At 43.2% G+C, this 15601-nt stretch overlaps 1 protein-coding gene across 1 annotated transcript in view; it reads right to left on the reverse strand.

Moving 5' to 3' along the window:
- The window catches only part of cenpu (centromere protein U), an 18272-nt gene extending 5404 nt beyond the window's left edge, over nt 1-12868 (reverse strand). Inside the window, exons 1-5 of the mRNA XM_084331615.1 lie at nt 12669-12868; nt 8836-8953; nt 5680-5908; nt 4051-4183; nt 2916-2994 (exon numbers count right to left, since the gene is read on the reverse strand). Of these exons, the coding sequence (XP_084187741.1) occupies nt 2916-2994; nt 4051-4183; nt 5680-5908; nt 8836-8922 (528 nt within the window). The 5' untranslated portion in view covers nt 8923-8953; nt 12669-12868. The remainder of the gene's footprint in view (nt 1-2915; nt 2995-4050; nt 4184-5679; nt 5909-8835; nt 8954-12668) is intronic.
- Between the last annotated feature and the right edge of the window lie 2733 nt (nt 12869-15601).

Here is a 15601-nt window from a genome sequence, read left to right on the forward strand (position 1 = left end):
CCCATTCTAGTCTACATTCTGGAATGGTCATTTGGCTGGCAGGCTCACCTTAAAGGATAACTCCACTTTTTTTTTAAATTAGCTTATTTAACATCTTCCCTGGAGTTAGACAAGAAGATGCATACCTTTTTTGTCTCTGTGCGTGCATTTTAGCTTTGGGAATAGACGCTCCGTTAGCATAGCTTAGCTTCATCACTGGAAGTGGGGGAGGACAGTAGCCTTACAGTGCCTTACAGTGTATTGCAAGGTCTGACATTGACCAAACTTGATATGCATGACCTTGGTGGGCTCTAGGTCAACTCCTGAAAAGGGGGTCAATGTCAGACCTTGCAATCAAAAGTTAGGGGCGCACTGAAATTATGGCAAGGGTTATTAGCCCCCTAACTTTTGATTGCAAAGTCTGACATTGACCCCCTTTTCAGGAGTTGACCTAGAGCCCACCAAGGTCATGCATATCAAGTTTGGTCAATGTCAGACCTTGCAATACACTGTAAGGCACTGTAAGGCTACTGTCCTCCCCCACTTCCAGTGATGAAGCTAAGCTATGCTAACGGAGTGTCTATTCCCAAAGCTAAAATGCACGCACAGAGACAAAAAAGGTATGCATCTTCTTGTCTAACTCCAGGGAAGATGTTAAATAAGCTAATTTAAAAAAAAAGTGGAGTTATCCTTTAACACTTTGATTGCCAGCCATTGTGCCCATCCTTATTGCCCAGTCTGCCAGCGCTGTAACCCTATGGAGATGTTTACCTTCTTTGCAGGGCTATAACTTTTTAAATATTATAGCTATATCGACATTACTATGGCCCATTCAACATCGATTATCTATCGTTCAGGATGTGGGGACGTTATATTTTTTCATTCATACATTGTTGTGTTAATACCTTCTAGAATATAAGTATGTTTTTAAGGTTTTCTGCAGTAATTCCTAAAACTAGAGTTATAGGCCCAAACGCATATGATAGATTATTGATTGGCGGTTCTTTCCTATACACGCTATATTAAAAAATTCAAATGTATATGATCGGTATACATTATGCTTCATCATGCGTGAAGGAAAGGGGGGGGGGGTCGTTTATAATTCCTTGATCGTCAGTAACGGCTTTATTTAGTATGGGTTGATATGTTGATCAGATGGATTGCCGTGAAATGAATAAACAATCGGGCTGAAAATAACGTTATATTCCTCTTACCGTTCGCCGATGAGACTGGAGGAAAAATATTCCAATTATTTGACGTCGATCTGCTAGAATCCATTTCCCGTTTGTATGACGCAATAAGCGTCGAAGCGCAATACGCTTCGAAGCATTCGGTACAGCCCTACGCGTTTGTGAGTGATTGTGACATATTTCTGTCTCAAACCCCCTCTTTACCGTCTTTTCTGGGATTCAGGATATTTTACCAAACGGTTGGTGTAGCAGCTCAGTGACCATGGAGACGGTTGGTGTAGCAGCTCAGTGACCATGGAGACGGTTGGTGTAGCAGCTCAGTGACCATGGAGACGGTTGGTGTAGCAGCTCAGTGACCATGGAGACGGTTCTTTTTTTATTTTTTTATCTTTTCCCCCCTCCTTTTTCCTCCGCTTTTCTCCCATCCCAATGTTAGTCGTTATGCCAATTCCCAATCCCCTTCTGTAAGATCCTGATCAAACTGGCCAGTATCACGTCTTCATCTGTTTTGGCTCTCCATCCAATTCCTCTGCGTTGTGTCATTTTAATGGTCCTGACGTCTCTCCGACACTGGCTGATAAGATCCTTATCTCCCCCGTTAGTGCAATCCATAAACCATACTAATTCTCCACCTCCGTAAGAATTCGACACTTCGACACCGTGAAATACCTTATGAGGAAAAGCTTTGTTTTATTGCTATAAACAGAACCTCATAATCAGATGTTATCAGATGTTATCAAATTGTATCGTCCTTGAAGAGTCTATTCTAATGATCTTTCGGTGTGTTCGTCTATCGTCCTTTTGTTATTCAGTCCAATAGTGTTCAGGCCTGGTCTTTAGCCTAACCCTCCTCGCGTTAGCCGAAGCTAATGATGATGTGGCATTCTCTCCCCCCCCCCCCCTCCTCTCTGTGATGAGAGGAGAGAGTGTCTTCTGTGTGATCTCAGTCCTACTCGCTCTTGGTCAGATTCTAGTCTGCCTTACACCCGGAAACACCGTTTGACTTATAGATCCTCGCCGTAGCAACGATAGCCCACCCCTTCCTGGTTGTCATGTGCCGCGTTGTCATGACAACTGCGTTAATAACCTTTCACACCATTAAACGTTTCATTCACTGTTGCATTAAAGAGGTCACCCCTCTCCCTCGCTCTGTGAGACAGTACACTCGCTCTTATCTCAGATGTTCTTACAAGGAATGTCAACAAACATTCGGCTGGCTGCTAAACATTCTGCTGGCTACTGCCTCTGAACCGCTTCTTCTATCACCATCTTCCATGCACATTTCGATCACCGTTTTAGCTGTGATCCTCTCCCCCCAATCTATACATCACATACATTGAAAAAGCACCCCAAATCCTTCACCTTTCTGGTCGCTGCGCACTTACCCCCCACAGTCGGTCTGGGAGAGTGGAGGCTATCACGTGCTTCCTCCGACACACGTCCAGCCAATCAACCGCTTCTTTTCACCTGGCAGCGCGGACTCTCACTGAGAGGGTGTAACGTGTGGAAGGATCACACTATCCCACTCAGGTCCTATCCGCGCTGAGCAGGCGCCCCGACCGAACTGTAGGAGTCGCTGTTTACAACGACCCGGACCCACCCCGCCAGCTTCTCCCACCCTCCAATACTGCCAATTTTATTAGTGTGAACGGCCAGCCAAGCTGGTGACAACCCCGGAGCTGTGAGCTGGATTCGAACAGGCGAATCCAGCCGCTCCGGGGTTGGTACCATGGAGACGGTTCTGACCTTCTGATGGAGGTGTTCCTCAACCGAGGAGGAGAAGGAACCAATGGCCTTCTGCACCGCCGTCGACTCCACAGTCTCCCTACACACACACACACACCCAGTTTTAAATGTTCTTCAAGATCAAATCATATTCATTGTCAGAACATGAGGCTGGTGTGTGGGGTGGGAGGGGGGGGCGACTGAGGAGGTGATGTGGTACATCTTAAACTTCTGGTAGAAGGTTTAGGTCACTAGGTAGTCGCACGGTTAGGTTCAACAACAGTTTCTTCCCCAAGGCCATACAATTACTCAACTCCAACTCATCCTAATTTCACCCCCTGCTGTTATGTTATGTTATGTTGTTGTTGATGTTATGTTGTGTTCCATCATCCATGTGGTGTATTGTCGCAGCTACCACCTGCACCGTGCTCAAATTCCACCGGCCTGGCCGTGTGGCAATAAAAGAAACTTGAACTTGAACATTTAATTAAATTAAAATAATCGTTAGTTGCAGCTATAATCCTTTGTAGTGATAATTAGGCTGACAGGTGGCTATACTGTGACCCTGCCATCTTATATATTTATATGATAATTAGACTGACAGGTGGCTATACTGTGACCCTGCCATCTTATATATTTATATGATAATTAGACTGACAGGTGGCTATACTGTGACCCTGCCATCTTATATATTTATATGGTAATTAGACTGACAGGTGGCTATACTGTGACCCTGCCATCTTATATATTTATATGATAATTAGACTGACAGGTGGCTATACTGTGACCCTGCCATCTTATATATTTATATGATAATTAGACTGACAGGTGGCTATACTGTGACCCTGCCATCTTATATATTTCTGTGATAATTAAAATATAGCTTATAGCTGCTGAGTAGAACTGGTTAGCAGATATCTTCTAACATTGTGGAAATGTGTTTATTTTATTTGCAGGATAAGAGCTTGAGATGTAGGATTTTGTTTTTTCGAGGATGAATTGAAGCTAGTGGAAGTGTCTCCTAGTGCAGCAGCAGCAACAACAACAACAACAACAACAACAACAACAACAACAACAACAACAACAACAACAACAACAACAACAACAACACTATAGTGAATAGAGTAGAGACTCCACCCACTACACGTTAACTTACCGGTACTGGTCACAGAAATCCAGAAAGGCATCCAGCACCACCTCCAGCTCCGATTGGTTCTTGCCACTCTTAAGGCCACGCCCACTCTTCTTCTTCTGCTGCTCTCTATCGGTGGCTTCTGCAGATTCACTGGCTAGGGGAAGAAAAAGGGGTGCGTTACGTGATGAAGCTGAAAGGGTTAAAAACGTTATTTTTTTTATGCTGGGGTCCCACAGTTGACAACAAAAACTGCAACCAGTTTTCATTCATTGCCTATATAGTGTTGTGATGAATGGCCGTCAACTGTGTGCCATATGCACACCGCCTGACTATAAAAGATGGCAGTAGGCCTAACAGCCTGACTATAAAAGATGGCAGTAGACCTAACAGTTTGACTATAAAAGATGGCAGTAGACCTAACAGTTTGACTATAAAAGATGGCAGTAGACCTAACAGTTTGACTATAAAAGATGGCAGTAGACCTAACAGTTTCACTATAAAAGATGGCAGTAGACCTAACAGTTTCACTATAAAAGATGGCAGTAGACCTAACAGTTTCACTATAAAAGATGGCAGTAGACCTAACAGTCTGACTTTAAAAGATGGCAGTAGACCTAACAGTTTCACTATAAAAGATGGCAGTAGACCTAACATCCTGACTATAAAAGATGGCAGTAGACCTAACAGTCTGACTATAAAAGATGGCAGTAGACCTAACAGCCTGACTATAAAAGATGGCAGTAGACCTAACAGTTTCACTATAAAAGATGGCAGTAGACCTAACAGTTTCACTATAAAAGATGGCAGTAGACCTAACAGTCTGACTATAAAAGATGGCAGTAGACCTAACAGTCTGACTATAAAAGATGGCAGTAGACCTAACAGTCTGACTATAAAAGATGGCAGTAGGCCTAACAGTTTGACTATAAAAGATGGCAGTAGACCTAACAGTCTGACTATAAAAGATGGCAGTAGACCTAACAGTTTCACTATAAAAGATGGCAGTAGACCTAACAGTTTCACTATAAAAGATGGCAGTAGACCTAACAGTTTGACTATAAAAGATGGCAGTAGACCTAACAGTTTCACTATAAAAGATGGCAGTAGACCTAACAGTTTCACTATAAAAGATGGCAGTAGACCTAACAGTTTGACTATAAAAGATGGCAGTAGACCTAACAGTTTCACTATAAAAGATGGCAGTAGACCTAACAGTTTCACTATAAAAGATGGCAGTAGACCTAACAGCCTGACTATAAAAGATGGCAGTAGGCCTAACAGTCTGACTATAAAAGATGGCAGTAGACCTAACAGTTTCACTATAAAAGATGGCAGTAGACCTAACAGTTTGACTATAAAAGATGGCAGTAGACCTAACAGCCTGACTATAAAAGATGGCAGTAGACCTAACAGTCTGACAATAAAAGATGTCAGTAGACCTAACAGTTTCACTATAAAAGATGGCAGTAGACCTAACAGTTTCACTATAAAAGATGGCAGTAGACCTAACAGTCTGACTATAAAAGATGGCAGTAGACCTAACAGCCTGACTATAAAAGATGGCAGTAGACCTAACAGTTTGACTATAAAAGATGGCAGAAAGCCAGAAGGTAATTTATACTAAAGTGCTCTGAACAGGTTCCTGTTTACCTGATGTGCCTGATGATGACTTCCTGGATGTGACTGATGATGACTTCCTGGATGTGCCTGATGATGACTTCCTGGTCTGCTCATCCTGACTCCGCCCTTCACCAGTTGACTTCTTGAGTTTGGACCTAACAGAGGAAGTCTTCCTCAATTTACCAGAAGGGGGCTTTGTGGTCCTGGGAGCAGGGGAGGACTTCCTGGGTTTGGCTCCGGTCTTCTTCTGACTGGGGTTCTACAAGAGAGATAGAGGGAGGGAGGGGGAGAGAGAGGGAGGGGGAGAGAGAGAGAGGGGGAGAGAGAGAGAGGGGAGAGGGGGGGGGAGAGGAAGAGGGGGAGGGGGGGGAGAGAGGGAGAGGGGGAGAGAGAGAGGGGGGGAGAGAGGGGGGGGAGAGAGAGAGAGGGGGGGGGAGAGAGAGAAAGAGATAGAGGGAGAGAGAGATTGAGGGGGAGAAAGAGAGATAGTTTCAAGTTTGTTTATTAGTCGTCACAATAAAATACATGTACTTTATATATATATATATATATTTTTTTTTAAAGCAAAGAGGCCTAGAAGCTAACGCTAATGGCGCGCATACCAGAGGCTAACTGCCTAAGAAAATGGGCGCAGAGGCACTGAAAGAGGATTTCACCCATCTAATGAACACACTAGACTAGACAAATATCAAGATGTATCCATCAGTGGACCAATTGCATGCTTTTGCAGAGGACAAGAAGCCTTCAGTCGACTCCTTCAGACATTAAGCACCCCCCACAGCCCAAATGTAATGATATAAATAAAAAAATTTAAATCATATATTTTTTTTACCAGTCTGCAAATCTGCAAATTTCGGCCAATCAAAGTCGACTATCCAAATCCTTAGTCGGGGACAGCCCTATTAATACTATATAAACCATTAGTACTGTATAAACCATTAGTACTATTCATATTATAATACTATATAAACCATTAGTACTGTATAAACCATTTACAAAACCAAATTCGTTTTGTACACTAATTGCAAGTTATGCATTATCTTTGTGAGGTTACTGTTTTATAATTTACATTACATTGAAAAGATACAAAGATATATTCTTGAACGCTGGATTTCCTAATACAGAAGAGGTATTATTTAGATTGAACATTAATTCATATTTTCTTTGTATTTATTTTGTCCAGTAAGACTTGAAAATAGCTTTATTAAGTTGTAAAGCCATGGCCTATATTCGATTTCATAATTATATTATATTCTATTGTGCTTAACTTAGTTCATATTTCATTCTATAATACACCACCCCTTTATTGTGATTATAACCTAGGCCTGTTAATAATACATAATATAACAATAATATATAATAATAATAATAATCATAATCATTATGACTGTATTTAAATAATGAGATTGACAAATACTAAATGATTAATTAACCAATATTAAATGTACACAGGGGTACCAAGTTACGCGCGATACAAGGAGCATACGGGCGAACAATAAAACACTATCAGGTCAACAGTAAATATATATCTTATACAAATAAAACAATATGGTATAGAAAATAATAAACGTGGACTTTAGGTGATAGCCTAATCGACCTTTTTGTCGACTAATCAACTAATTCTAATTATAGGGCGGCTAGGTGGTGCAGTGGGCAAGGCACTCACCACCAATGCTGGAGACGCTGGGTTCGAGCCCAGCTCTCCACATTGTTTTCAGTTTAGCTGGTCGTCCGCACTAATACACATCGGCAGTATTAGGGGGAGGGAATAGACTGTTGTTCCGAAAGATGTAGCGGTCGTGCACTGACCCAGGGAACTTGGCGACCATTAGTAATTAAATGACTGGCGTTACACACCATCTGGATATTGATGGAACAGGTATGTTTCCTATTTCGAAAAACTTGCTCATTTCCGCCAGGTGGTATCGCGCCCACGACATCGGGGAAGCCGACAGTGTTAAGAAAAGACAGCTTTGTCACTTATAATTCTGTTGTACTATATTCTATTGTGCTATATTTAAATGTAGTTTATATCCCATTTAAGTGATATAGAAAAGAAAAGAATTACAAACAGACACAATTAACTTTCAAACTGAAGTGGGAAACCAACTCGGAATAAATAAATCGTTTATTCTGGAGCATAACGCCACAACATTGCCTGCTCAATATCATCCTTGATTTCATCCAGAGTGATATTCTCCTTCGAAATATTATTTCGCGGTCACGCTGTTACTGCTGCCAGATCACCTGTGAAGAGGCTCATTTACATAGAAAGGGGAGGTGCCAATTGCACCGGACGCAATGCTGAAGCAACGCATGCGGGCCACCTTCATTTCATTTGAGAGCGATATGCGTCGAAAAATACAGCGCAAACCGTTTGTGGATTCGGCCCACAGTATTTCTGACACTGGGAATACATTCCCTGAGATCCATAATGTCCCTAGAATCAGATACCAAGAACATGCAAATGGTCCATTTAAAAAAAAAAAATTGTAAATGTTTATTCTACGTTGTTATGGAATGAATGAGATAAAAAATAATAATAATAATAATAATAATAATAATAATAATAATAATAATAATAATAATAATAATAATAATAATAATAATAATAATAATAATAATAATAATAATAATAATAATAATGACAATGTGGTTAGAAGTGGTGGAGAGAATAAAAGCTAGCATATAATGGTAGTGTCTGGTTAGGAGCGAGGGATAATGGATGGATTATCCAAATGGGGGGTCCGGGAGGGGGGGGTTCGAGCTGGAGCATATGTGTGTAGGGGAATAGATAGCAGGTATTAGGGGTATATCCTGTATAAGACATTTAACTAATTGGTGATTTCATTGGATGTGCACTGTTAATAAATGCTTGTATATCTTATCGTGTGTTGTCATGTTTGTTTATATGTTTGTTTAAAAAAAAATACAAAAAAAATATACAAAAATAATAATAATAATAAATCTAAAAAAAAAGATTATCGAGTTAATTTTCATAACGCGATAATTTGCTGTGTAATTAATTTATCTAATTAAGGCAATAAACTGACAGCCCTAATATAAACCATTAGTACTGTATAAACCATGTGCGTCTTGTGCAAGTGTAACACAATCCAAAAACAACACCGAGCATCATCCACTACTGGCTCCTGGCTAGAGCCGTGTGCTCCGATTGGTCCATACCCAGCTGGTATCCTCATCGGTTAGCTCTTCGTCGGTTAGGATTGGTCTGCCTCTCAACTGGGAGGGACCAGAGTCTGCCTCCACCATCTCTGACTCCGCCCTCTTCACTTTCCCAGACCTGGTCAGGACAGACAGGCGCCGGACAGGCAGACAGACCAGAGAGGGAACAGAAGGGAGACAGACAGACAGGCAGGCAGACAGACCAGAGAGGGAACAGAAGGGAGACAGACAGACAGGCAGACAGACCAGAGAGGGAACAGAAGGCAGACAGACAGACAGGCAGACAGACCAGAGAGTTAACAGGAGGCAGACAGACAGACAGGCAGACAGACCAGAGAGGGAACAGAAGGGAGACAGACAGACAGGCAGACAGACCAGATAGGGAACAGAAGGGAGACAGTTTGGACTTGACCAGAGCCTTTTATCTAAAAGAGTTGAACCACTGAAATCTCAAGAGCCCAACTGATGCCTGACTGAATGTTCATGTGACTTGAACACTGGTCCTGGATGCGTCTATACTTTCCACAACAAATTCGTGTTTCCGCGTTCGAGTTTTGCGCTCCGATTGGCCACGCGCGTTTCTGGTCATGTGACATGTGCGCCAATCGTGGGACGGCAAGTTCTGCGCCTATTTCCGGGTCTAACAGCCTGCAAACTACCTAACGCCTAGTTTATCACTGGTTAAGCTTAGGCGACTCTTTCGCAGTTGGTTAAGGTTAGAGTTTGGAATCAGGGCAGGCGTTCTATCGCCCTGCTCTAAGACAAACTCTAACCGTAACCAACTTCGAAAGAGCGCCTAAGCTTAACCATCCAAAAACTTGCGGTCCCACGATTGGCGCACATGTCACATGACCAGAAACGCGCGTGGCCAATCAGAGACGCGGAAACACGAATTTGTTGTGGAAAGTATTCAGGCGTCCTGGATCAGTACTCCTATTAGAAGTCTGATAAATAGGTAGGGTTGGGCACCGAGAACCGGTTCCTAACTTCCGGTTCCGTAACCGTTAAGAAGATTCCGGAACCAATTTTTTTATTTTATTTTTCACATGACTTTGTTTTAGTTTCATATCTCAACACCCACCTGGGCTGCAGCTCTTTGTTTTTTAGACTGCTGCCAACTTGCAATGTTATTTCAGCAGGTTTCAGTTTATTAAGTTAAGAGTTTAATGTATATAATGTGCCTTTTCAGTTTTCCAGTTACAGTTATTGAAGTTTGAAGTTACGTAATTGAATACCCTAGTTACAGTACAGCAACCAAATTAAACTGTATCAAGTCAACTGACAAATGTGAATAGTATGAAAAAAATAAAGGATTTTTCAAATAAAAGTATTCTCCCGAGAAATAAGCTGTGACCTGTTTTGACCTGCAGCTCAAAGAATCGGAACCGAGAATCGCTTAGAACAGGAATCGAAATGGAGAATCGGAACGTTCAAATCCAAACGATGCCCAACCCTATAAATAGGTCCCTGGCTCTTATGAACACTGGTCCTGGATCAGTGCTCCTATTAGAAGTCTGATAAAGAGGTCCCTGGCTCTTATGAACACTGGTCCTGGATCAGTGCTCCTATTAGAAGTCTGATAAAGAGGTCCCTGGCTCTTATGAACACTGGTCCTGGATCAGTGCTCCTATTAGAAGTCTGATAAAGAGGTCCTGGCTCTTATGAACACTGGTCCTGGATCAGTGCTCCTATTAGAAGTCTGATAAATAGGTCCCTGGCTCTTATGAACACTGGTCCTGAATCAGTGCTCCTACCTCCGGTCAATGGTCTCTAACTACACACCCTCAAGACCCCTACGCTCTGCATCTTCTGGCCGCCTCAGACCTACTCCTATCCAAGCTCCGGGAGGGTCATCAAAGAGAAGTCGCCTATTCTCAGTCCTTGCCCCACAATGGTGGAATGAACTACCCACCCCAGTTAGGACAGCCGAATCACGTCCAATCTTTCGCCGTCGACTAAAGACGCACTTCTTCAACCATTATCTGAATAAAAAAAAAAAATAAAAAAAAAAAAAATCTAACCCTAACTAACCGTACTGTCATGCACTTCAAGTTCTTTAATAGTTGTCATACAGAAGTACAGAATACTTTCATACAAAATGCTTCTTACTGTTACGCTCCAGAGACTGTGCTAGACAAGATAGTATCAAATAACATAATAACATAATATAGCATGAATTTAGAAGAAGAAAATGAGGTCACAGTTGTTCGGTATAGACATATGTACAATGTTCTGAGTTACCATATAATATACAATACACAATACTATGCAGTGTACTAATGTACAGTACTATCTAGTGCAAAGCAGAAATGGGATGAGGTACAATTTTAGGTACAATTTACAGTAAGGTGTACGAGTTGTAGTGCAATCCTTCATCCATAAATATAAAGTGTGGGGAGTGGGTGCTACAGTGTGTTTGTTTAAAGTGGGTGTGTGCTATAAAGTGTGTGTAGTGGGTGCTACAGTGTGTTTGTTTAAAGTGAGTGTGTGCGTGTGGATGTGTGTGCTATGTGTGTTTGGTGGTTGTTGTTGTGTAGTGTTCATTCATTGTTCGTTTAGCAGCCTGATGGCCTGGGGATAGAAGCTACTTCTGAGTCTTTCTGTGCTCGCCTTGAGACTCCTGTATCGCTTGCCTGACGGCAGCAGTTCAAAGAGGCAGTTGTTCGGGTGGCTCGAGTCCTTAATAATTCTCTTAGCCTTCCCCTTGCAACGCTTGTAGTAAATGTTCTGGAGGGTGGGGAGCCCCCCTCCAATTGTGCGTTCGGCTGAACGTGTCACTCTTTGTAGTCTGCTTTGGTCTTTTGCAGTGCTATTCCCAAACCAGGAGGTGATGTTGCCGGTCAAGATGCTCTCTATTGTACATGAGTAGAAGTTCTTAAGGATCTTCTGGCTGACTTGGAACTTCCTTAGGCGCCTGAGGAAGTAGAGGCGTTGTCGTGCCTTCTTCACCACACTGTTAATGTGTATGGTCCATGTCAAGTCCTCGGATATGTGGGCTCCGAGGTACTTGAAGCTGTTGACTCTCTCAACCGGTGCCCCGTCGATGCTGAGGGGGCTGTAGTCCTTGACCCCCGACCTCCTGAAGTCCACAATCAGTCCTTGTCCTAATAAACTAACCTACACTGTAGCACTCAACACTTTGATGAACATTGTTGCTCAGCTGATAGAGTTGTGCCCTTCCTGATGGCTTGTCGTACAGAACTTGTAAGTCGCTTTGGATAAAAGCGTCAGCTAAATGACTAAATGTAAATGTAAATGTATTAGAAGTCTGATAAATAGGTCCCTGGCTCTTATGAACACTGGTCCTGGATCAGTGCTCCTATTAGAAGTCTGATAAATAGGTCCCTGGCTCTTATGAACACTGGTCCTGGATCAGTGCTCCTATTAGAAGTCTGATAAATAGGTCCCTGGCTCTTATGAACACTGGTCCTGGATCAGTGCTCCTATTAGAAGTCTGATAAATAGGTCCCTGGCTCTTATGAACACTGGTCCTGGATCAGTGCTCCTATTAGAAGTCTGATAAATAGGTCCCTGGCTCTTATGAACACTGGTCCTGGATCAGTGCTCCTATTAGAAGTCTGATAAATAGGTCCCTGGCTCTTATGAACACTGGTCCTGGATCAGTACTCCTATTAGAAGTCTGATAAATAGGTCCCTGGCTCTTATGAACACTGGTCCTGGATCAGTGCTCCTATTAGAAGTCTGATAAAGAGGTCCCTGGCTCTTATGAACACTGGTCCTGGATCAGTGCTCCTATTAGAAGTCTGATAAAGAGGTCCCTGGCTCTTATGAACACTGGTCCTGGATCAGTGTTCCTATTAGAAGGCTCTTACCTGGCTCGGAGTCTGCTCTTCCCTCCGCCCCGCGCTCCCTCCTCTTCCTCCACATCGCCAGCTGGGGGCTCGCCACCACTGTCAGTCAACCCTTCGGACGCAGGGGTTGGCCGATGTTTCTTCTGGGCGGGGCCTGGGTCTGGCCCCTCCCGCCCCGACTCTCCACTCTCCTCCTCTATAAAGCTCCTTCTCTCCTTCAAAGGCCTAGTTTCGCACACACGCACACACACACACACACACACACACACACACACACACACACACACACACACACACACACACACGTGATCAACACACAACATGTCACACGGGCACATGTCCTCCTTACCTGCAAGTAATGTGTCGCTTTCTAAATGTGTCCCTGTTTTTTGCTAAAGAAATCGAATCCCATTGTTGCATGAATGAAATCCAACCTCCCCCGTCAAATCAAGCTCAGCTTCTTTCATGCAACAGTGGAGTCTGTCCTTCTGTGTGGCAGTGAATGCTGGACGCTGAAGCCCACCCTGCAGAAGGCCCTGGGTGGGTGCTACACCAGAATGATGCGTGTGGGGCTCAACGTCAACAGGGATGAGCATGACACTAATGCAATCTTGTATGGGGGGGGGGGGGGGGGGGGGGGGGGCAGTCAGGGGGATGAGGCTGGCAGGTCACTGCCAGAGACACCATGAGCTGCCAGCCAGCAAACTTGTGCTGTGGGAGCCAACATATGTGGACGTACTCAGGAGAGATGCGGGAGCAGAAAGCACCGGCGAGCTAGCCAGATGGAGGAGGATCGGGGGGACTGGACGCACCGATGGAGGGCCCGTCCGAGGACGACCTAGATAGATAACCCTTTCACTGCCACACTACCGTCTGTAGTGTGGTAGTGCAGTGGTTCCCAAAGTGGGGGGGTCGCCAGATGATAAAAAAAAAAAAAAAAAAAAAAAAAAAAAAGGGGGATTTCCATGCAGTCAGGCCACTGAACTTAGAAGCAGGCCAGGCCAGTGTCTCTAGTTGCGGCGGCGCAATAGTTAGATAACCTAGGTGGGGAACAACCAAGAGATCACTGCAACTCACACAAGTTGGAGAACTATCTCTCTCTCTCTCTTGCTCACACACACACAAAGGGAGCCGCATGTGATTGGTGGAGGCGGGACCCTTACAAAAAACTAAAAATCCATCAAAATCAGTGTTGTTGCTAATCATTGACACATGCTAGCCTGTAATAATCCCCCCCAAAAAAATCTACTTTGCATTTGATATATTGTAAATATATGCCATCACACACACTGGCATTTAAAGGGTTAGAATTATAAAATGAATATGTGGTGTTATGATCAGGGCTGAAGTTGAATAAAAGATTGTATTTTTTTTTATCTGACATTACAAAAAAACTGAAAATCCATCAAAATCAGTGTTGTTGCTAATCATACATATGCTAGCCTGTTTTTTTAACAATGATTTGTGATGCCATCACAAACACTGGCATTTAAAGGGTACAAATTAAAGAATGCAGGAAATGAAGTCTTTGCAACAGAAAATGTCCTGGTGGGGGACCCCCAGACCCCCTGCTGGCCTGACTGGGGCTATATTTCCTGGCCTGAATGATTTCCCCAGTCCGGCCCTGGTTAAAAGCCTCCAAGCTTATTAGTGTGTGTGCGTTTGAACGTTTGCATGTTTCAACCATACATTTCCATTTATAATATATATATATATATTTTTAATAATAAAAAATAAAAATAAAAATATATTTTTTTTACCTCCTATAATAGTGGGGGTCACGGCTCTCTGACACCCTTATTTCGGGGGTCGCGGCCTGAAAACTTTGGGAACCCCTGTGGTAGTGAAAGGTTAACCTTCTGTAGTGTGGTAGGAGTGAAAGGGTTAACTCTCAGAAACAAATCATTTTCATCCATGTGTAAAAGCCACACCTTCATTTGCATCAAGATAGAATTTTTGTTTGTGCTATTCCTGGTTTGACCATTGTATACCATCATCACTACTACTACTGTCTGAATGAATCCTGCCACTCACTACTGTTCACTACTACTACTACTGTTATCACTATTATCATTACTACTTGCACTTTGTTCTATGTTCTATTATTATTACTGTGATGTAATGATGTGTGGGGTGTTTGGGGGACTGACTTTTCCGGGGGGGGGTTCACGTGCCTTCGAGCGACATTGTACTATTGTACTTATTTTATGCCTATTCTCCACGTTTACATTGCACTACTTTTATTGTCTTTTATACCTATTATTTTTTTTATTTTATTTTTTATCTTTTCCCCCCTTCTTTTTTGTGTTTTTCTCCCATCCCAATGCTAGTCGTTATGCCAATTCCCAATCCCCTTCCTGGTCGTTGCGCACTCTGCCCCCTACCGTCGGTCTGGGAGGGCGGAGACTATCACATGCTTCCTCCGACACATGTGTACCCAGCCCACCGCTTCTTTTCACCTGGCAGCGCGGACTCTCACTGGGGGAGTGTAACGTGTGGAAGGATCACACTACCTCTCCCAGATCCTTCCCTTGCTGTGCAGGTGCCCCGACCGACCTGTAGGAGTCGCTGTTTACATCGACCAGGACCCACCCCACCGGCTTCCCACCCGCTGACACTGCCAATTGTATCAGTATGGACGGTCGGCAGACGCTTAGTGCGCTGCGCTACCCGGCCGCACTTTTTTTGTATTTTATTATTATTTTTTAAACAAACACATAAACAAACATGACAACACACGATAAGATATACAAGCATTAGTTGACAGTGCACATCCAATGAAATCACCATTTAGTTAGTTGTCTTATACAGGATATACCCCTAATACCTGTTATCTAAAAACCTACACACATATGCTCTAGCTCGTACCCCCCCCCCCCTCCCGGACCCCCCATTGGATAATCCATCCATTATCCCTCGCTCCTAACCAGACACTACCATTATAAAAAAAGAAA

Source organism: Notolepis coatsorum (genome assembly GCF_963971535.1).
Source record: "Notolepis coatsorum genome assembly, chromosome: 16".
NCBI classification, from domain to species: Eukaryota; Metazoa; Chordata; class Actinopteri; order Aulopiformes; family Paralepididae; genus Notolepis; species Notolepis coatsorum.